At 39.6% G+C, this 23,383-nt stretch overlaps 1 protein-coding gene and 1 non-coding gene across 2 annotated transcripts; both read right to left on the reverse strand.

The window, feature by feature from the left end:
* Window positions 1-1,666: 1,666 nt before the first annotated feature.
* On the reverse strand, window positions 1,667-23,169 carry LOC115045877 (protein kinase C-binding protein 1-like). Its single transcript, XM_029505826.1, has 23 exons — window positions 23,052-23,169; window positions 22,644-22,726; window positions 20,820-21,054; window positions 20,487-20,722; window positions 15,202-15,272; window positions 14,417-14,580; window positions 12,272-12,493; window positions 11,687-11,800; window positions 11,430-11,522; window positions 11,242-11,329; window positions 11,089-11,144; window positions 10,921-10,998; window positions 10,717-10,832; window positions 10,121-10,596; window positions 9,422-9,550; window positions 8,554-8,703; window positions 7,599-8,114; window positions 5,167-5,643; window positions 4,919-5,055; window positions 4,694-4,774; window positions 4,535-4,613; window positions 4,162-4,401; window positions 1,667-2,576 (listed from the first exon to the last, which is right to left on the reverse strand). The coding sequence occupies exons 4-23, from the start codon at window positions 20,498-20,500 to the stop codon at window positions 2,398-2,400; spliced, it is 3,480 nt and encodes a 1,159-aa protein (XP_029361686.1). The 5' UTR covers window positions 20,501-20,722; window positions 20,820-21,054; window positions 22,644-22,726; window positions 23,052-23,169; the 3' UTR covers window positions 1,667-2,397.
* trnak-cuu (transfer RNA lysine (anticodon CUU)) lies at window positions 22,023-22,095 on the reverse strand. Its single transcript has one exon. It is a non-coding gene; the product is annotated as a tRNA-Lys (tRNA).
* Window positions 23,170-23,383: the final 214 nt, after the last annotated feature.

Here is a 23,383-nt window from a genome sequence, read left to right on the forward strand (position 1 = left end):
TCTGTACAAATATGCTCTCAATGGTATTCACTAATCACAAGCATGTGAGAAACAGTTATGTGACATGATTTGAGCTTTACTTATCCCTCCAACCTTCTGCCTGAGCAGGCTATTGCTTTCATCAGGTGTCTCTATTTTATGGCAGAAGATTATTTCTCTCCACTAAATATCACATGTGCATAGTGTATACTGTATATCTGTAGGACACAATGATTTCAGCAGTGGGTAAAAAACGTATTCATCACAAAAAAAAGAAAAAAAAAAACTGCACAGAGCTGAGAGATGGAAGGAAAAATCTGTGTGAATTTTCTTAATTAATTAATTTTAATGATTTCCCACACGGTTTGACCAACTGAGTCTGATTGGACAGAGTCCGCTCGGACAGCAGGTAGTTCAGGTGCCCTCGCCGTCTCCTGGAAACTGTCGTCCATTTTCAAAACGGATAATGGCGCAGGTTTGAAATCTGCGACCCCGTATTCTGGGACCGTAACTACCTGCCCTCAGATCCAAGCTTCTGCATTAAAGTCGTAATTAAGGGATGGGTTTTACTGGGGTTTCACCTCCGTGTCGGTCCCGATGTTGACAGAAGCATTCATTTCACCGATATCACTCAGCGACACAGCAATTATTCAGCTCCGATGACCTGTGTTTGTTTGCAGAGGACACGAAGAGAAGGCAGTAAGAGCGACAAACTGACTCTCTTTGGTCTGCACTCAAGTCCAGGTCCAGGTCCAGGTCCTCGACTGAGTCTATCATGATTGGTGTAGTCTTGGATTTGGACATTTCTGTCCGCAAGATGGCAGTGTATTACAGCACAGGCCATTATTTCTCTGCCTTACATATCACATGTGCATGGTGCATATATATATATATATGCACAGTACAGGCTAAAGGTTTGGACAAACTTTCCTAGCTCTGTGCGTTATATATATATATATATATATATATAGTGCAAAGAGCAAGGAAATGACAGGAAAAGCCAGTAGGAATTTTCTGAATGAATTCTCTGCAGCTGCATTTTAAACTTGCCTGTGAACAAAATAAAGCTCAGAGAAGCAAATGTCTGACTCTCCCTCTGTTTCATTTGTTCTTCAGATTCAGACCAAACTGTCATTTACACTGAAGCTACCAAAAAGCAGTCTGACATCTTGTTTGAAGACATTGAAAAAAAAAATAAAATAAAATAAAAAAAAAAATGTAACCATCAGTTTTAATCTGAGTGATTTATTGTCCATCTTCATCATCAACATATTTGGCCAAAGCACTTGACTTAGTTTGAAATGAGGAACAACACTCACCACTTTGAGGACACATCAAAATGATGACCAAGCTTATCAGAGCAATTTTTATTTTTGCTTCACGAATCCATATATTGTATTTACAATATGTAAACAAGAACGAGACACAAGCTCAAAACATACATGCTCACAGGAAAGAATATCCAGCCAAAAATGCAGTTTCTATTTATACCTGCCCATTTCTTGGACAGTCTGACCAGAATTTACATCAGCTTTGGATAACCAGTTAAACAGAGACATCGCTCAGTGCTGACATTCATGTGAAGTAATTTATTTTCAAATAACTTTTTTTTTAACACATAGAAATATGATTTCAATAAACATACTATAAAAACATATAACACTATAAATATTGCTCCGTTATCTTCTTACAAAATCTTTGTACAGTTTAGTTTTTTAGTTGTTTTTTTTTTTTTTTATATATAAATCATGGATATTTTCATGTAGGCTTATACAATGTGAAACAACAATACAAAACTGGTATGAGCTGAAAATGTCACCATTGATATAAAGAGAACATGGCTGAAGACATAACATTTCTACTGACTTAGAATACCTCAGATGACATTAAGAGGACATGTTTTTAGAAAAATAAAGAAAAACTTGCATAATTCAAAATACCTGTGATGGCAACTTGACAAATGGATATCAACTGCTCAATATTTTTTGTGAGATATGGAAAGCAAACTTCAACCACCGTGAAGTACTTGAAAGCAGCATTTAAAAGTGATAGTGTAGCAAATATTTTGTGAGATGATACAATCTTCCTCGGACTGGAAACAAAGTGGTAACAGAGCTATAACAAAACTATGTTATGAGAACATATAGACTCACATTTTACATCCCTAAGCAGACTATTCTCACATGGTCCAAAACACAGATTTGATTGAACTGAATGGAATGAACCAAAAATGCATCATACGTATGTGTGGGAATACAAAAAAAAAAAAAAAAAAAACAACCAAACAAACAAACAAAACCAGGAGTGATTTATCTTGGAAGTGCAGACTTTCAAGCACCAAGTCCAACGCCGGACATCAGACGCCACAAGCCCAGTGGCGGCCACGCAAAGTCTTCCACAGTTTCTGTAGCATGGCAGCTAGGTCACAGTGACGGCTGCACCCTCCTTACTTTTGTCCATATATGTGGGAGAGTTGCTTTTGTCTGATATGGATCCTGCTCCTGGGGGCAGGGTCTGTGTGGCAGGAGAGTGACCTGATGGTTTTGAAGAAGGATCTGAGGAGGGCTCTGACTCTGGCTCCTGTTGCGATGCTGTGGCTGAAAGGAAAAGCAAAAGATAAAATGAGAACACATACACTCCATAGCTCCTTATGTGTCTTTCTCTTATCCCCTGAAACCTATTTATATTTAATACTGCAAAGTACAGACAGAACAGGGAGTACAGGCCGCACTGGAATGATTTGATTTTCATTTTACATTTGAATAGCAAAAATATAACCAAAGTAGAGATGGAATTGCCTGTGATGAATATTTAAAATAACGCTCAATAAAATGCAATTTTTTTGTCTTTAAATATTGACATGTGAATGAATAATCAATCTGGAAAAAAAAAAACATAGTTAAACATCAGAATAACACAAGTATAGAGAAAATAACTCTAATTCTCTAATTCAAGCGGCACCGCTTTGTTTGAAAGGCAACCACCAGTATGGCCAATACATAGTCAGATATAATAACAGCGCCAGACACTGTTTTTTTATGTAATATAAAAAATAAAAAAAAATTATAGTTCAATAATTTTCAATTTTCAATATAAATTTGGTTTATGACAGGTGAAGCATTGATCCTATGGCCAGATAATATAAATTATAAATAATATGTGCACTTACTATCTATTTATTATCTAGACCCATTCAGATACTTAACAAAAATATCTAATCAACCAATCACATGGCAGCAACTCAATTCACATAGACTTGGTCAAGAAGACCTGCTGAAGATCAAACAGAATCAGAATGGAGAAGAAAGGCGATTTAAATGACAATGAATGTGGTTGTTGGTTTGAATATTTCAGAAACCGCTGTTCTGAGATTTTCACACACAACCATCTCCACAGAGGAAACATCCAATTCTCTTTGCAAAAATGTCTTGTTGATGCCACAGTTCATAGGAGAACAGCTATACTGGTTTGAGCTGAAAGAAAGGTGACAATAACGACTTGTTACAGAAGAGCATATCAAAAGCATAAGACCTTGAACCTTCAGAAGCTTCAGAAGCAGAAGACCTGTCCAGCTGCCACTCCTGTCAGCTAAGAACAGGAACCTGACGCTACAATTCACATCGGCTCACCAAAATTGGAAAGTACAAGATTTTAAAAACTGCAGCAACTGCATGATTCTCTCATGTCAATATGCAGCACAATTTCTGAGGAATTATTTCAACATCTATTTGAATCTATGCCACAAAGAATTAGGATGGTTCCGGGAGTAAAATAGGGTGAAAACCAGTACAAGCAAGATGTGCCTGATAAAATGGCCAATTAGTGTATATTCTGTGGTAGACAAGTGGTAGTTCAGTGGTAGTAGTTCAGATAGATCACCTCATCACCTGATATACTACATGTCAAACTGATTTCAGCATTAGAAGCATCATCTGCAACAATAACTGAAAACACTGAAGTGGGGAAGCTTTCATGCTAATCATATATATATTATTATTATTATTATTATTTTAAATCAAGATCATTTTAGAATTTGCCAAAGAGCAGCTTCAGTTTAAATAGGCACAGTTTTTTGTTGAAACCAGTTGCAAAACCTGAAGTTCGCTGGTAACAGCAACACATTACAGAAAAGAAAACTCAGTGAGGAGACACCACACATCTTCATAAAGAGGTTTATGTTACCTGACTGTGTGCAGGACTTCATGTGCTCTGGCCAGTGGGCTTGCTGGCAGGGGTAGTCACAGTAACTGGTATTCCAGCAGCAATAGAAAATGGCTTCCTTTCTGCAGTTGGCACACCACTGTTTCTTTTTGGTCTCATCGACTGCCTGCTGCTTCTCTAACTCCATCTGCTTTTTCACCTCAGCCACCAAACGTTCTCGTTCCTGCTCCAGACTCTGCCTCATCTCAGCCATCGTCAGCTCTGTGTTTGGGCCACGAAAACATAAACACTGAGACTCATACTGCATCTACAAAGCAACCACTTGGAATCATGTGACACACACGACTGATTTTGTTTGAGGTGCAACAACATATGCCGAAAGCAGGAAACTAACCAAGATTGTGCTTCATCTCCGACAACTCTTGTTGATGCAACCACTGTAGCTTCTCAATCTCTATCCTTAACCGTCGAATCTGTGGTGAAAATACACATTGATTATGGTCCCTTAAATGACCTGTATTAATATAATGACCATGTGTTGACCAGTATCTACCTCTGCAATTGTGTTTCCTGATGTGCTCTTGGAAAGATCATTGTAGATTTCAGTCATTGTCCCCTTTATTGTGTCCATAATCTGCAAGTTTCAACAAATTACATGTGACATTAGTTCAATCATTCTGTCTTACAGTAGGTGCTATCAATGCAAGATGACTCGGTCTAAAGAGATAATCACGTCTTTTCCTCGTGTTAAATCGTGGAGCAGAGAATTTTAGCTTACTTTGCTTGTGTACTTGGCTATATCTGCAGCGACGTCAGCAGAGACCATGGGGATCTGTAAGTCTCCTGACATGTAAGACGAAGAGCTGCCAGATGTGGCCTGGCCAGCTGACGATGAGGATGGCTCTTTTTGTTGCACTTAAGGGAATAAAGATAAAATTGAGAAACTATTAGTACATTTAATACCACACATTTCTTCCCTTAATGTAACTCTTGGTGCTCAGGTGGCTGACTATGCTGATATGATACCTTTGACTGCTTGTCTGGTCTGATAGCGGGTACTGGAGGAGGAGTTCTGCTGTTGTGACTGCAGCTGCTGGGGGCTGCGTGTTTGCCCCTGAGTCTGGCCCTGGGTTTGAGCGGCTGACTGCTCTCCTTGCTGCTGCTGCCTCTGCACCTTTTGCATATGCCACTTCTGAGATGACGTCTGAAACTTGGTGGGATTCCAGACGACAGCCCGCTGCACATCCTGAGATGTTTCTTTGGGCAGTAGAGGGCGCTGTTTCTTTACAGCTGCAGGTGCTGGGGAGCCCGCAGAGACGGAGGTGGAGGCGGGAGATGGAGCACTGGTGGGTCCGCTGGTAGTTGTGGTGGCACTTGGCTGACTCGAAGCTGCAGTGGAAACAAGGTTGAGGGCTGTTGTGATGGCAGGTTGTAAGGAGTCTTTCAGGTTGGAAGCAGCCTCCCGTGACGGTGCTGTTGCTGTAGCAGATGAAGGCGCTTTACCTGCACAGAGAAACAATACCTGCTGAATTCGCATTTAATCTGAAGTTAAATGAAGAGCTACACTTAAATCTGTTAATCTATTTGTCCTCGCGGAACATAATTTAACAAAAAAATGTAATTCAGTTTAGGAACGAATGCATCCATCAATTGCATATATGGAAATTTAGCAGAACACATAATTTCAGAGATGGAAGCACTTTGTGTTTTTGAGAGTGGATATTCAACCTCTGAGAAAGAGAAAGAAAGAAAGAAAAGAAAGAAAGAAATTTTCTCAAAAAAAGGTTGAATGTACTGTACATCGAAATGCTGAGACCGCGCCATGAGTGCATATTTTAAAGAATAACAGTGGTATACGCATCTATACACATCTTTGTGTGTATTCTTAAACAGCATCTTTTTCATCATAGTGTCCCTCTAATTAAGACATATGGTGTTCAAAATAATAGCAGGTGTTTAAAAACGTGAATAAAGCTCAAAATCCTTATAGAAGTTTTTATTTTCATGCATTGGGAACACTGCACATTATATTCTGAACACGGACATGTAATCAAAAATATTAAATTTTTTGATTACACAGAAAGTGAAGAAAAATGACTATTTGGCTGTTATATAATAGCAGTGTCTGCATTTTTCTTTACAAACTTACATATTTACTCTATAAACTGAAAATTCTTTAGGACTTAGCATTCTATTGAACCACTAAACTAATATTTAGTTGTATAACCACAGTATCTGCATGAAGTCGACCAACTTCTGGCACCTGTGAACAGGTATGATTTGACAACATTCCACCTTTCTTTTGCATTTTTCAGTTTTATCTCAGAAACACAATTTTTGATGTCCTCCCACAAGTATTCCTTGGGATTAATGTCCAGGGATTGGGCTGGCCACTCCATAACTTAAAATTTGTTCATCTGCAATTAAGATGCTGCTTGCTTACTGGTGTGTCTTGTTGAGACACATATTTCAAGATTTCAGGGGCATTTCCTCTTCAGCGTAAGGCAACATGACCTCTTCAAGTTTTTTGACATATGCAAACTGATCCATGATCCCTGGTATGCGGTAAATAGGACCAATTATTGTAAGAGAAACATCCCCATATCATGATGCTTGCACCATCATGCTTCACTGCCTTCAGAGTGTACTGTGGCTTGAATTCAGTGTTTGTGTTGTCTGTCTGCAACCCTTGGACCCAAAAAGAACAATCTTACTTTCATCAGTCCACTCAATTCTTATTTAGGCCAGTCGATGTGTTCTTTGGCAAATTGCATCCTCTTCAGCAAATATTTTTTTTTCTTTCTCTCTTTCTTTTTTTTTCCCCAGTGGTGTCAAATTGTCACAGTACTCACTGGTAACTTCAGACTGTCTTTGATCAACCTGGAGCTAATCATTGGCTATTCTTCGATCCATTTGAATGGTAGTCTTCCGTTTTCTTCCACGTCTATCTGGTTTTGCTTTTTAATCATTTTAGCCGAGCAGCCTATCATTTTCTGCACTTCTTTATACGTCTTCTCCTCTCCAATCAACATTTTAATCAAAGTATGCAGTTCTTCGGAACAGTCTGGACTGACCCATTTTTCTAAGGTTTTCAGAGAAATGCATGTATAACATGTGCTGGCCTCATCCTTAAATAAGGGCCACCTGATTGACACCTGTTTTTTCATAGAATGCATGACCTTACTAATTGAACTCACACTGCTACTAATTTGAACATGATCCTTTCAGTTAATTATTCAATTACGCAGACTCAGGAGCATGCACATCGTGAATGCTGGATCTGTTGGTTTTCTATGACTCTACTACATGGCAAATAATTAACCAGTAGGTGTAGTAATGTAATTTCTACCAAAAACAGTGACTGATCGGGTTAGCCATGTTTGAACATTAATATTTTGAACACTGTATATTGTCATGAGAATCAAAGGAAAGATGATACAGTATGTAAAAGGTCTCACCTTCGATCTTGGCCGCACTGGACTCTTTGACAGTTTTTGGAGCAGATGCTCCGGGCTCTCTTCTCGCCCTCTTGGAGTCCCGGCCTCCGTGTTCATCCCCCAGGTCAATCACCAGCTCCCTTTCAGAGTCAGAGTCTTGCTCAGTTGCTGGGGCAGCAGCAGCAGCTGTTCTGCCCTCCTCTGGGGCTTTGGGCTTGTCCATGAGGGTCTGAGACTGGGGTGTCCTGGGCTTGTCCTGGAGGTCCCTATCTGGACCATTGGTACCCTGTTTTTCTTTGAGCGGGGGTTCAGAGGTGGCTTTATCCCCTGTCCCCGTTCCTCCCTCCTTGTTCTCTCTGTCGGTGCTTGCTTTAAGCCTTTTTTTCTCTGCCTTGTCTTTGTCGTCCTGGGCAGAGCTCTTTGGCTTGTGCTCCTCGTCACTCAGGTACTCACTGTCACTTGAGTCAGATTTCTCTGAGTCTTCAGAATCACTGTGTTCCACACCTTTATACACATCTTCTGAAATCTCATCTATCCCTGTATGGAGAAACACACATTCCTCATTATATATTTTAAAATTAGTGGAAAACTTTTTGTCAGATTGAGTGAAATAAAGACATTTTATTTGGGCCAGCCAATCACAACTGTTTGTCATCTCTAATGTCAGTCCACAGCAGTCAGATACGACATATTTAGCAGCCCCATTTTCTTAGGTATATTTATCGCCACTTCAAAAATGTGTTCAAAGATAATCTAATTTAACTAAATCTATGAAATAACTTAACTGGTCTAAGGACTCAGAGAAATCCTTATTGTAAAATGCCATTTTAATGTCACACATAGCTGAAACACTCTAAAAAATGTAAAATGTAATTTCAGTTGTTGTTACTACAAAGAAGCAACATAATGCAGGATTAACAATAAGAGTTCATATTGCAGATAAATAGCACATGATGATTGTACTTATTGGATGTACCAAGCTGTGCCTTGCAACTTTCAATAGTCTTGTCCAGGCTCCTGATATGTTTCTTTGGAGTAGGAAGAGCAGCTGATGCTTGCTGTTGTTGCTGCTGCTGCTGCACAGTCTCACTCAGCTCCTTCAGATCCATTTCAGCTTTCACTCGATCTAAAAAGAATGAATCAATGTTCAAATTCAGTGCAAATTCTTTTCTTTACTTCTACTCAAGAGTCTGTGCTCTGATGACTGACTCAAAATGAATTGGGAACTGAATGTGTCACCTGAACTCAACTCTAAGCCACGTACTACTGACTTGAAACTTGGCATGAAATTGAGAATCAAGGAGTTTTGTTTTGTTTTGTTTTTTTTGTTACCTCCCCCTAAGAGATTATGTGTCTGTTAGCTATCAACAGGATTTCAAAAGGTACTGGAACTTGTTGCAGCGAACTAAGTAGAGGGGTGGGGCATTGGCCAGATCTGGAAGAACCACATAATTTACTTATAAATATACTATATAATATACTGATAAAATTATCTTTAAACTCTGTTACATAAAAAATACAGAGAAAAGTGGCGAAAAAAATATTTAAAGTTTAATGCACCAGTTGTTCTATTTTCTATTATTAAAAAATATGTTATGTTTCACCCATTTACTGCACAAGTCATTAAGTGGGACGCCTTCCTTACCATTCCTTGCATTATCATGTCTAAGCCATTCAGGCAGGATGTTATTCAGCAGATGACACAATGATCTTTACAAACAGACTTAACTTGGACTTTAGCTCAAATGCTTGGGACTTCATAAAAAGTGAGCATCTGTATTCCATGATGATGACAATGGAACATAAACACTACACTATAATATGTTTGAGCTGTTGGTACTGACCCAGGTTTAGATTGAGGATGCCGCCTGTGCCTGTGGTTCTCTCCTGCTTGGGCACCAGTCCAGGAGTAAAGGGCTTTGGGCTGCCTGCTACACTGCCTGTAGGACCCATCTTTCCTGATACTGGAGATGCTGTAATTACAATAAAAAAAAAAATGTTCACCTGAGTTATTTTACGATACACAGATAAAATTGCCAACACTCCTCATGTGGTAATTAGATTCACTGAATAGAGACTGCGGGTAAAATCCAGCCAGCCACTTGGAGACAGCAAACATCCCAATACTGAACAATTATTAACCCTTAAAGTGATACATTGTCTGTTTACACATCCAGCAGTTACAGGAGAACATCATCATTTATTTGGAATTCAGTTCATCTCTTATTGACCCGTGCACATCTGGCTGCACTCAACTGTGCTTGCGAGTGTCCTGCTTTATCTACTTTTGGTGCTGTGCAGGTAACATACATAAGTCTTTCAGAACTTTTTCAGTGAAAACCACTCCCGACTTCGACCTACAATGTTTACCAAAGTGGAGCAAAACATTATATTTGTAGACTAGACAACAATAAGCTGAACTACACCATGAACTGAGAGGCTGGTGCTAATTTGCTCTAGGTTAATCACTACTCGCAACTTCTATCACTGTTTTCAAATTGTTATAATGAAAGTTTTGAATTGACAGCCACGTATTTATTTACCAGAACAGTCCATTGATTCCTCCCCAGTACTGTAATGGAAAGCGGGATTCCTGCTGGCCTTTTCCATGTCCTGCTCCCCATCAGATCCTGTGTGAACTGAAGACGTGGTGCTCATTGGGGACCGAGGCATGTCTGTCATGGAGACCCTCCGACTCATACTACTGGGTGTAGAACTCTTGCTGAGGACCATCTTAGGAGATGCTGTTATATCAAAGTTGAAGCGCAGTTTGTCTGGCTTTTCTGTTTTCACTGTCCCTGCACTTGGGTTGGAGGGGTCCAGTAGCATTTGTAGCTGGTTGTTGGGTGTGTACGGAGTGCGGAAGGGTGCATAGTTGAAAACCCCAAATTTCTTGCGAATGTTTTCCACATAGACCTCCATCTCTTGCATGGCACTGTTGAAAATGCTCTTTGTCTTTTTCACTGAGAAAGGGATTTCTTTGGACATGAGGTAGCAATTGTTGATGGGGACCCAAGCCCTGCATCAAACAATACAACACAACATTTACCAAATTACAAGTAGAATAGAATGATTTTTGGTCAAACAGCTCAAATGCAAGGAAGTAATTTCTTCCAGTGTGCTCCAAAGTAAATCTCACCTGTCATGCTGCCCAAAGAAGCGTGCATCTACCTGCCCATCCTTTTCCCGAAGTGCTTTTGCTGGCCAAAAAGGAAAGCCCTTTAACTTTGCCCAGACCAGGGGATGGGGTTGACTCTATTGAGGACCAAAAACAATTAGAGATACATACCTCTACACCGTAAGATTAGATAAGAACATTATCTAAGATGACATAAAGACCTACACATGGCTCACAAAACCAGTTGTCCCTTTTTTGGCATGAAGACAGGTAGCACTCAGGACACACTTCAATCTCGTTCATCTAAATTACATATTGAGTGAAAGAAACGTTTAATTTAAAAATAAGAAACATTGACAGTTTCTAAACATTGAGTTTGAAAAACATCTTTACCTCATGTTCACAAATCTTGACAATGACTTTTGCAGTTGCTGTTAGTTTGTGGTTACCTGGAATATAAATCACAATCCAACTTCATATTTCTTGATGTTTTTGGTTTCATTTAGGAGAAAATGTCGCTTGCTGTCATAAGCCAAAGTCGCATACCTCCATTATAGATGATGCAATTGTGTAAAATCCATTTCATATCAGCAAGAAAGGCCTCAGTGCAGCCATACATTTTCTTTTTGATATTCTGTTTAAAAAAAAAAAAAAAAAAAGTAAAACTTTTTTTTTTTTTGCATTATGTTTTGAAAACTTTTTGTAAAAAGTTTATTTAAAAAAAATAACATTACTTTTTCTAAAGTACACAGGTCCATAGGATGGAAGATGTACTCTGCATAATCTGGGTGCTGTTCCAGAGACACAGGTTTCTGAAAAGGCTCGGTCTGCACAGATTATGCAAATACACACAAAGAGAAAACAGCCCATTAATTAAAACGTCAGATTTTTTCGACTCTTATTTGACTGTTCAATACCTGCAGTTACCTCAAATAAAACACCTATTTATAAAATTTTTCAAATAATTATTAAATGGATTGCACAATCTTACCCCAGGTTGTTTTATCTTTTGGAGTGCAAATTTGAGCAAGTAGGACAGTTGGTCTATTGATAGCATTGTCATGGCCTTGCTCTGGGTTTCAATGCATTCAGCAACTGTTATTTTCTGCAACAGCAAAAAAAAAAAATTATTGATGACATGAATGGAAACATAAGTAACAAGGATAAATTAAAAGGTCTGAACACTGACATTCATATAAATTTTACATTTAGCTTGTGGGGTCCATGGTATCTGCTGTCTTTTGATTTAAATTGTACAAATGTTAGAAATTCCCAATAGTACCAATTAAGAAAGTGTATTTTCCAAAGATGTAAGAAGTTCATTAAAGCTTTAATGCTCTAAGATCTCGTGATCAGTTATGCTTGCAGTAGTGCCACACCATGTGTCTTGGAGGGCCAGGAGGGTTTTGGATTAACGTCACAGTGAGTGATTTCACTCATTCGTTCCTCCTCCCAGGCTGAAGCCCCTATTGGCACATAATGTGACACCCCTAATATCAAGCAGGTAAGATTGTGCCTTGAGTGCCACGATCATTTGTGTGCACCCACACAAACACACACATCTTCAGCAAGATACCTCACACTCGGGACAGAACCAGTCGCCCTCGGGCTCGGCTGGTAGTTTGAGGCACTTGGCGTGGTACACCCTGGGGCAGAGCTCACAGCAGAGCACCTGGCCCTCGCGGTGGCACAGCCAGCAGTAGAAGTCATTCCTGCCGTCCTGCGGTACAACATCAACAGGGTCTGTGGTGAGTGCTGGCTGCTTCATATAGTAAAAGGGACCATGTCTTAGCTCTGACTGAAATGCAGGCAAGAGAAACAGGGGGGCAGGTTTCAAAAAAACACGCAGGAACACAAAAAAGGTGCAGTGCAACAGAAACAAGGCAGCAGTCAGTTGGGATAAGCAGGGTGAGAAGCAATAAAGGCAATGAACCAAAAATAGTGTTTTTTTGTTTGTTTTTTTTATGTTATAAATCAATCAGTGCTTACCAAATAGTACACCCTTGTCAATGTCTCTAAAACGTTTAATAAATCTTGCTTGGCTTCTTATATTATTAAAGAACCCGCTGCAATAAGAGTCTATAGACCCTTTATCCATTACTCACATTATCTTAAAAATAAAAGCAATCATTTCAAACTGCATATAAAATTTTATTATTTTGTACTTTGTGCTTGTGCTTTTATATATGATAACAGACTGGATTCTGTTGGGTGTGGATGAATCCTGCCATGCAAATATCAGGGAACAGATGTTTCTTCAGCCTTTCTTACCAGATAATTCTTTACATCTGCTCTTAGCTGGAGGAGTTTTGTTGTTCTAACCTATGCATAAAATAGGGTAGAACAACAGGCCTCACTTGGCCAGGTGATAGTTTTCACTTTTTCTGCTTTAAAAACTTTTGTGTGAGTTTAATTATATTGACATTTTTTAAAAGCTTCACTTGTATCAAGTCATCTTTTCGATCAGTGCTTCGCCTACAAAAACAAACTTAACTCAAACTTGTTCAAGTTGCTGTTGCATTACCTACTTCATGATATTGGCCATGCAGATGGTCTGAACCAAAAAGTCTGATCAAATGTGTTGTGTTTTCTTTGTACTAAAGTTGTACTATGGGCATTTATTGGGTTTATTTTAATCACACATAGGAGCAAATACTCTACAGAAACAATACAATCTCTTCTTTAACATTTTAGTGATCTTGCACAAGGGTGTATTCAGTCACATTTCCTTTTGTGTAGTATTTCTACAGAGCTAGTCATGTGGTGGCTTCAGTCAAACAAAACCAACCCAACAGGTTGTATGGTGTGGCCTAAAGTGTGGCTCATCTTTCAATTGAATGTAGTCACAATGTTCAACACGATCCTCTGATAAGTACCTGGGGAAGGGGCACATTGTTGATGCTACATTAATCATAAATAAAAGCTAGTGAATCTGATTTCACAGCTCAGTGTGATGGTGTTTCACAGTCGAAATTAACTTCAGTTTCCACCAAACACGTTTTTGATGTTGATCTATCTGTAGTGTTGAGCTTCACTTGTGTTCAAAGCCTATTAAAAAAGGCATAAACTATACTCAAGTCAAAAAAGACTTGGATCATGTAACATCATGCAAGGTCAAAGTGGGGCTAGAGGAACAGGGGGACTCACTCAGCACTTCATTAATTTGGCAAGCGCATAATATTCAGATAATCTGCATCAGAGCCATGTAGCTACAAAATGCATTGCATCTAAACAACAAAATAATTGGACATAAATGACCATTTAAATTACATAAATGGCCAAGTCATCAAAATTACATTACTGAAAAAACAAAAGCAAATTTTATTTGGCCCTGCTAATATGACTGTGTCTACAACTTGCACAGGATGCCACACCTACATATGTTGGCCCAATTACAGTGCACTACAACATACTATCAAAATTGACAAGTTCTCACAGGCACACACAGCACACAGCTTTTCCACCTCGTGTTGCAACATATCCTGAATTGTTGTTAGTTATTTAAAATTTCAGTTAGTGTTATTCTTCAAGCAGTAGAATTACCCAAATATTTATTACTTTCAAAAAGCATTTTTTTATGATTTGTTGGTTTTCTTGTTGAGTCAATTCTGTTTTGTGATGTGAAAGGTGTGATGTGTGTACACCAACATTCACCCTCCCCAGTGGCATAATGCTCAGCCTGTGAGAACTGACCAGATTTTGACTAAACCTGAATCCTTACCTGGTCTTTATTGTTACAGTTGACAGCCCCAGGCTTCTTCTTTTTCTTGAGTGGGCTTGGGGAGGTGTCTGAGGGAGAGTGTCCATTCGAAGAATGGGTGGGACTTGACACCTTTCTTTTCTGTGGTGCCACTGATCGCTCTGCTGACCCTGGTGGATCAGGGACTGGACACAAAAAGACAATCAGGTCATCACACACCACCATTAAGGCTTGTATTGTTTATCATAGTTGAAACCAACAAATTACAGAGGCTGAGGAAGATTAAAGGACTATATTTCTGTTGAAGTTATTCAAACTGTTCTTAGAATAAATCAAGAAGACAAAAAGACAAGATAAAACATCAAAAGCCATCATGTGTTAATCACATCATTCCTGATGAAAGTGAAAAAGCCAGTAATGACGTGCAAATTTAAATATTTCAATTCTCTATATACTACATACATACTCTATATGGTGGTCGGTTTTTCTACTATTGCATGATCATGAACATATACATTTTTACTGCTGACTAAACTGTCAGCTAATTACAGAAAATTTTGCTTATGCATAATGCGTAGTTGCTGATAACAAATGGCCATCACAACTAACTAGACCATGTGTTGATACTTGACATAAATAAGCAGGAAGCCTGGTATGGATTCTTTCTGTGCTCCTCAGAGACCAGCTATGAAGGTGTTGCACTATCCTCCTCAAAATTTACAGTAAAAAACCTCTACGTTCCGTGAAACCAAGTCGCCTCAAACATCTGACTTTTTAATGCAAGGTACGCGGCCTTAGCGACTTACCTTTGGATCGCAAGGACGCATCCATTCCCTCTACCACATCAGACTCTGTCTTTATCTCCTCCTCAGCCAGACTGCAGAGCACCGAGCAAGAGCACACAGAAACACAAGTCAGAATGGCTGTTCAGAAACCACAACAGCATAAGAGTAAACAAGTGGAACACCACTGAAGGCACCGAGGTCCCAGTGGTACTGTCAGCTGGGATTCTGCAGATTTCCACTGATATTGTTTTTACTGGATTTCAGCACATCTCTGACATTGTAGCACAGAGTTCACATCCTTTCAATAGTATCAGTGACAAATGAGTCTGACTATGTTCTTTATGTTCCGAGAGAGGATGGGAACAATCGCCATGGCAACGCTCCTCTCTGCTAAGCACAAGTTGATATTCACAGCGACACATAGGGCAATTTAGTGGACATTGCCCTGCACCTCACTCCGTCACAACACTTAGCCATTGCAGTTTTAATCCTACTAGGTCCTGATCTTTACTCTGTGCTTCGTTTATGACAAATGGTGAACAGTCCCACAGGAAACTCAAAGGGAATTGGTCCGAATTACTGCAGGGACAGAGTCTCCTGGCAATTAGCAGTGTATCTGCCTGTCTCCTCTCAGCCCCTTTGGTAACAACACTGAAAGGATTTGGGCCCATTCTTGGAAACCAATAGCAAGAGAACCGTCTAATTAGTTTCAAAACAGGCTCTTTCTATACACCTTTGGCTTAAATCTTCATCACGTATATGTTTCAAAATCTCTGCTTATCAATATCACAATCACTGTCACACATTATATTGCGGACATATTCAAATAAATGGGGAGGTGCAATAGATAAGACATATTTCTCAAATCACAACTCTAAACATAGGCCATATTTTCTGCTGTTTCCAACCTGATGTAAACAGGCCAATATTAATATCACAGATCCATACAGTGACTCATCAATAGATTATGAATCACTGCAAAAGCTAAGAAACATGCTTTTCACAACACAGACATCTAGCACTGGAAGAGCCTGATTTCCGTAGTCCCAAAGACTGCACTCATCTGATTTCCTCTGCAGGAAAAAAGCACTGGAGTAAAGGGGGTCTTGCGACAAGGTCTTTGAGTGTTCAGCTTGTCCTTTGTTAAAGCCACAGAAGGCCTTGTTCTAAAGATGTAGCTTCTATTCACAAGCCCCAAGGAGGAAACCCTTGTGAGGACCCCTGACAGGTCACACACTTAACCAGTTCATAGCTTTGGCTGCAGATCTGGTTTCCAACTTGGATGAGGGCTTTACAGGCTGCAGCTCAAAGGTCAACCACATTTGTGGTATAGGAGTTTTTTCCCTCTCCTCAGATAATACAGGAATTTTTCTCCTATCCGCTCTTCCACCTTTATAGCACAATTTTACATAAAGTTGATCAAATTTCAGTTCACTGGCATATGAATGCTGCTATAAATATCCCGAAGGTTTGAGTGAATCACTTACAACGAACCCAACACTGTCACGTCAGCTTTAAAGATCTTATTTATACCAACCAAAAAATAAATAAATAAATAAATACTGTTTTACTACAATGCCAATACTACTCCTCACAACCATCAGGACTTTTCTGAATAAATTCTTTGTTCTTTCAAACATTAAAATTGCTCATTACGGACAGCTGTTGGCTGTGATAACTAATGCATCATAAACTTGTGGTGTCTGAAAAATGACCAACATGGATTGAGTAGAGTTTCTTTAAAAATATGACACATGGGTATCTTGTTTCAGCCTGCCAACGGTCTGACTCTCTCTCTCTCTCTCTCTCTCACACACACACACACACACACACACACACACACACACACACCCAACCCCTCCAGGGCCTTCCTGTTCCGGACTGAGTGAACAAACGAGGCCCACATGAAAATAAGAAATCGTTAGCCAAGTCGCTCTGCTACGTGTACCACAGCCACGAAGGGAAAAAAAAAGAAGAACCAGCCCAGGGCTGCTGAACAAAGTGCCACAACCTTGTATTATATACGTCACTTAATACTGCTGCAACTACCAGAAAGACAAGATGACCAGTAGTGAAAAAAGTGTGCTGATCCAAAGGGCATTCTTAGATCAGGAGCTATGATCCATCACACAAGGAGAGTTAGGCAAATAAATCCTCAGCAGATTCTGGGGTATATTCCAGAAAGACCCAGGTTCAAGAAAACATTGACAGTATCCCCCTCTGCAAGTGGTACCTGACGGACAAAAGGAGACAACACTGAGGCAGTGCCTTTAGATTCCACTCCTGTGAGAGACGAGCAGGGCTCTCTCGTCACAGAAAATGGAGGCCACAGATTGCTCCCCTCCCCCCTCTCCCCCATCCCCCACTCCGTGGCTGAGACTCAGGCACTGGCACATCCATGCAAAAGGACTAGAAAGATGTGTGGAGATTACAGCCCAATATTAAAAAAAAAAAAAAACAAAAACAAAACATACACACAAAAAAAAAAAAAAAAAAAAAAACCTCACACATGAACGTGTCAAAACAAAAACTTGATGGTGAATCACAGATATATATATAGGAGAGATAAACACAGAGAGGGAGACATGAGAAAATCCAGCAAAACATGAAGCACTCATTTCTCTCTCTCTCTCTCTCTCTCTCTCTCTCTCTCTCTCTCTCTCTCTCATGCTCTCTTTTTTTATGTCTTGATCTTGGCTTCCCTCCTTCACTGTGAATACTACTGGCATAGAATAATTAGATTTCATTTTTTCATTTTCAAGGAGAACAATGCTGTGAAATCACATGTAGATCCCAGAAATGCTATGAGTAAAATATTACAGATTCTGCACATCAAAAAGACAAACGTCTGAATAAAAAGGCACTTTTTATGGCAACCCAGAAAAAAAAAAACAAAAAACATTCCACTTAAATGTGATACTGTGCTCCTCAGACAGGAACTGAGTCAAAACACTTAAGATTAATACAATTGACCAGAAAACATCCTACTCACCCTGCTACACAAAACCCCTGAAAGATTATTAGGTTTTGTAAAATGACGAGACCTAATCAGCTTTCACCAGAACAACCACATGCGCACAAATGAAGAAATGCATAGTGTCACGTTTTGCTATTCCCGTGAATATCAAAATGAAACTACAAGTTACCAGTTTCTTATCTACATTTAATTTACTAATTTAATAATAAAAATTAAAACACGAGTCACATGCTTGTTTCACTATGACTCACGACACATAATAGATAAATTAAAAGCTATGCTACTTTGCACAGAATATCCTGTATGAAAGAAAGATTTGACCTGAATTTTATATAAAGCTGTAAAGGGTGAATCAAAGATGGCTGTGGAATTTTCCAGAAGGCCCTTGCTCTCCGTGCTGCTCTCCCTCTGATTGTCAATCTTTAACCTCAACTGCAGCTGCAATTGGCTGGAGGGCCAACAGGGTGGAACATTATTGGTTGGCTGTTCTATGCCACACGGATCACAGTGTGCAGACTCCCCTTGTCCTTCTAAAATGCATTTTTGCTGCAATGCAGAGATTTCCCACTGCATTAGATGGTTTATTTTCCTTCGATATATACTTTGGCCTTCTTGATGAAGACAGTATAAGTCAAAGGGGATTTGAAAAAGGCCTTCAGGGGGATAATATTTGTGGTTGTGATTTATAACACAATGGTTGTGGTATTCATTTTTGTCCATCCTGGTCACAGACTTCATGTACTAGCTCCGAAAGAGGCCCAGAAGATTTGTGCACAACACCGTATCATTTTGAATAAAAACTCTCACTCTCAAGATGAGACATACATCACCTTTTCCTACTTAAGAACCACGGTCTTATGTCTTTTGAGTAGCAGATTTTACCTTTTGGTTTTTAAATTGAAACACAGATTAGGCCGTTGGTATTCTCTGTCTGAAATATTAAACATACCAAGCTACGAGAAGAAACAAAACATGTCTTTATCTTGACCATACAATGCACAGACTTAACATCATAATTAAAAATATTTATAGTCTGTCTATTTTGACTCAAAATTTGAAGCAACAACCATCAGTTTTCAAACACTTTGTGATTTTTATCAACCCTAAAAAATATCTATAATTGTTTTAATCAATTTCTTAACTTGAAAACAACATACACAAAACCAGTTTTCTATGCAAATTATATTTTCTATGTGATGGATCAGTGACGTTTCTATTTACATGTTAAAACAGGAAAACCCTACAATACTAGAAGAGAAAAGAAAAGACCGAGCTAACAATCAGATGAAGGTTAGATACAGTGCTCTGTTAAGTCTTTCAAATACTGTCAGACGTTTACCTGCATACATGTAGACATTATTCAAAAACCTGAAATTCTTGTGTTGTTCCTCTGTCTTGTTGTTTGACCTGTGAGGAGAAACTTATATCTCTTCCTCTCTAATCACAAAATGGCCCCAGTGAGTGAAAGAAGCAGTTTTAAAATACTGCTGTGGAGTTAAGAAGTAAACTTTGGGCCTGTGGCTGTAAACAGTGGTGTCCTGTCTCTCAGTATCTTATTTCTTATGGTTAAACTAGAAGGGTTGGGACAGGACTGCACATGACAAAAAAAACTTGGCACGTAGGAAGTCCGGCCTCTGTACAGTTTTTTTTTTTTATTTTTATTGAAGTAAAGTTGACAGTTTAAAGTTTACCTCAATATGGAAAATATATTTGACAGAACCAGTATTCACGAACATCCTGCACTCCCTATTCTCCTAATAACTGCATCTGTCACCCCCCCAAACACACACACACACACACACACACACACACACACACACACACATCTATTCCCTGGCCTGGCATGACAGACAAGGAAACAGCAGAGAGCCAATCTACTTACAAAGAGTACATAATACCCCCCTCCTCCACCACTGACCATCCCCCATTCTTTCTCTGCCAGGCTACAACACAAGACTGCCACAACAGAGAGGAGATGTGGGTGCCATTTTTAAATCTAGTTCTCTTTTGCATTATAAAAAGGGAAAAGGATTTGCCATGGTCCACTCTGCCTCTTGTATGGCAGCCTGGTTGTCTGGGGCACCCATGTGACCCTGAGACACAGAGAGAGAGCAAGGGTGAGAGTCGTTACCCAACCCCCCACCCTCCTGCTCAGCACTGTGGAGCAGAGAGGCCTGGCAAGGCCTCCAATCCACCCCAGCTCCTCCTACTGCACACTAAACTGATTTTAAGGTGTGCACGTTCATCATGAGAAACTAACAGTCACCACAACAACAAGAAGGAAGCCATGTTGTTATCAGAGAGTTGAGATAAAAAAGACAGAGCTTACCTCTGTGGATGCATGGCTGCCTGACACACTGTTATGTCAACACTTATAAAACATGGAGGACACTCTCAGCCCTCAGCCGGGGAAGGCTCCGCTCTTCAGGCAAGGCGATCAGGCCCCAGTGATGTTAGCCAGATCCTGACTGGTCGCTTTCCGCTCAAGCAAGATACAAGGCTGCACCTGATTGGCCGAAATGTTTCCTGAGTAATTATCTTTGTTCAGTGCAGGCAGGGGCAGCACTGAGAGTGTCAAAGAGAGGGGAAGAAAAATAAGCACAGAGCTAGGCCCAAAACCACAACATAACATGATTAATATGAGTATTTTTGACATACAAACCCCATAAGATAATGTTTTGACGCTTCCAGGTGTAGATTCTAGCAGTAGCTGTCCTATTTGAAGGCTTTAGGAGTAGATAAGGCAGCATGTAGTATGAGGAGCAGGACACCATGGCTTCTCTGCACAAGCCTCCATTTTTTGATGTCGAGTGGGCCTTTGTTTAAACTCCTCCCTCCCTCCCTCTGAGCCAGAGAAAGGACAGACTATAGCTCTTCAACTTGTTTAGCAATTCAGTCTGGAAAAAAAATTAAAAAAAAAGGAGATCAGATTATACATGCTATCTATCTGTATATATATATATATATATATATATATACATATATATATATAGCATGTAGAATTTTGAGCTATCCATTCCTTTTGATCAGATTATACATGCTATATAGATATATATATATATATATATATATATATATATATATATAGCATGTATAATTTTGAGCTATCCATTCCTTTTGATGCAAGATATTATTATTTAAACCTTAATGGATGAGGACCTAGTGACGGTTCACCAAATACACATTATGCATGTATAATTAAACCAGATAAAGCATGCATGTAACTGTGTCCTCCCTCATAAACATTAAAAACAAAAAAAATACATTTTTGTTTTAGTAGTGTGTCCCTTGATGTTGGAATAATGCTTCAATGACTATCATCAATAATTAAACACAGCTGGGTAGATCATAATTTTTTTTCTCATCCTTTTAAGTTTTACAGCACATTGGCAGACAGTAATAAGCTCAATCATGAAAAACTGGAGAACACATAAAATGTAATTAATTCCCTCACGTCCTAACCCTGCAATAAATACAATTTATTGCAGGGTTAGGGTTAATCACACGTCTTTAACTCGAAATTTCATGTCCAAGGGAAACTGTGTTATACTTAAAATTATTATCTGTTACTTGTGCATAGATGTGTGCAAACGTGACACAAAATGTTCAATGTGACCTAGAAAAAGAGTGACAGAATGCATTTACTGTGATGTAGCCCGATACAGCACCAATATATCGTAGTTTTATATAATGCAGTCATTTTCTATAAGCTCTCACGGTTAAGCACAACAGTAAAACCTGCTGTGTTCGATCGTAAGAGATTTGTTGTTTCATGTGTCTTTGTAAATGTGGTCCCATGCCCTGCGCAATGTGTTTTAAGGCTGTTGTCAACGGAAGGGGAAAAAGTTATTTAAAAAAAATTGTGCGCCCAACGTGGGGCTCGAACCCACGACCCTGAGATTAAGAGTCTCATGCTCTACCGACTGAGCTAGCCGGGCCGCGAAATTGCTCCTAGAATATCCCGGTCTTGTGTTGTCTATTGTGACGCAATTTGCTGTTTGTGTATTATCAAGTATCAAATGCCAGGTGGGGCTTGTGTGACCTCGCGGAACATTTTATTTTTTTTGCCTTACTAGATTAAAATGTAATTGCACCTCCACTACAGTAGATGGCGCTCTCATAGTCAAGCGTATTATTACGGTTTTTATGCACCGGTACAGACTAAATAACAATGTTAATAAAGTTATTATTTGTTGTAAGTTCATCTATATTTTGTTTTCTTTAATGATAATAAGAATACAAAGTTCTGCAGAGGTGTACTTATAACTATTTTATAGACAAATTATACTACTTATAGTCGCGGCGGAGAGTGGGGGGGGGGGGGGGGGCGAATATTTTCTTCTTCCTGGGGGGGCGTGACAGAAAATAACTGAGAAGCTCTGTACTTTGTAGCTTTGTGTTCGCCATAAAAGTGACTGTGTCCCACATCCCCGATCAGTGTCATGCTGCCCTCTAGCGCAGGAAAAACATATTAAAGTTAGCTCACCTGGCTGTTTTCGGTCCAACCACAGGACGTTTCTTTTTCAGCATTTGACTTACATGTCACTTCAGGATTTCAAATGTAAACACCTGAATAAACAGAGACCTGCATTATTTTTTCGTTAATTATAAGCCACAAAAGCCTCAAATAAAATAAATTGGTGACTATACATCGTAACAATTAGCTTTGGTTCGTTATGCGGAGTCGCGTCCCTGTGTAACGCTCTTTGGGTGAATGGGGGCATTCAAACCCAACCTTCTTCCATCTCCCCAACAAAATACTAATGCGAATGAAACACACCAAACTTAAAATGTTCACATTTATCACTTTCCTGGTAAATTTTTTGACGGGTCACATTTTTCCTCAAATGCGCTTTTCCATTTATCCAGGAAACATTAATGTCAGGCGACTTACTGGGGATTTCCACCGGGAGCGGAACCGCCGCGGAACGGCTACGCCACAGTTTACCTCCGTCCTCTATCCAGCTTCAGTTCACGCCGGGAGCGTAACGGCAGCGGAGCGGAGGCTTGCGAGCCAGCAGTAATCGCGCGATATCACAGTTTCGCGAGATCGAGCCCGCGATAAACGGATTCCACCATGGGTAAGTAGGCTATTAGGTAGGTAAGTAGGCCGTCTTATTTTGAAAGGTGACGGAGGTTTAAGTTGAAACTGTATCTGACTTCCTCTCTGGTGCGATCTGATGATTTTGAAAAAATAGACTTGAGAAATAGACTTGCTGCGGATTC

The sequence above is a fragment of the Echeneis naucrates genome, chromosome 7 (genome assembly GCF_900963305.1).
Source record: "Echeneis naucrates chromosome 7, fEcheNa1.1, whole genome shotgun sequence".
In the NCBI taxonomy this organism is placed as follows: Eukaryota; Metazoa; Chordata; class Actinopteri; order Carangiformes; family Echeneidae; genus Echeneis; species Echeneis naucrates.

Excerpts from the sequence above, each read along its gene's own strand:
- LOC115045877 (XM_029505826.1), bottom strand. Across the intron at positions 11,330-11,429 it reads ACCTGTGTACTTTAGAAAAA|AATATCAAAAAGAAAATGTA; the intron begins GTAATGTTATTT and ends TTTTTTAAACAG. Across the intron at positions 10,597-10,716 it reads TTCTTTGGGCAGCATGACAG|GGCTTGGGTCCCCATCAACA; the intron begins GTGAGATTTACT and ends TGTTTGATGCAG.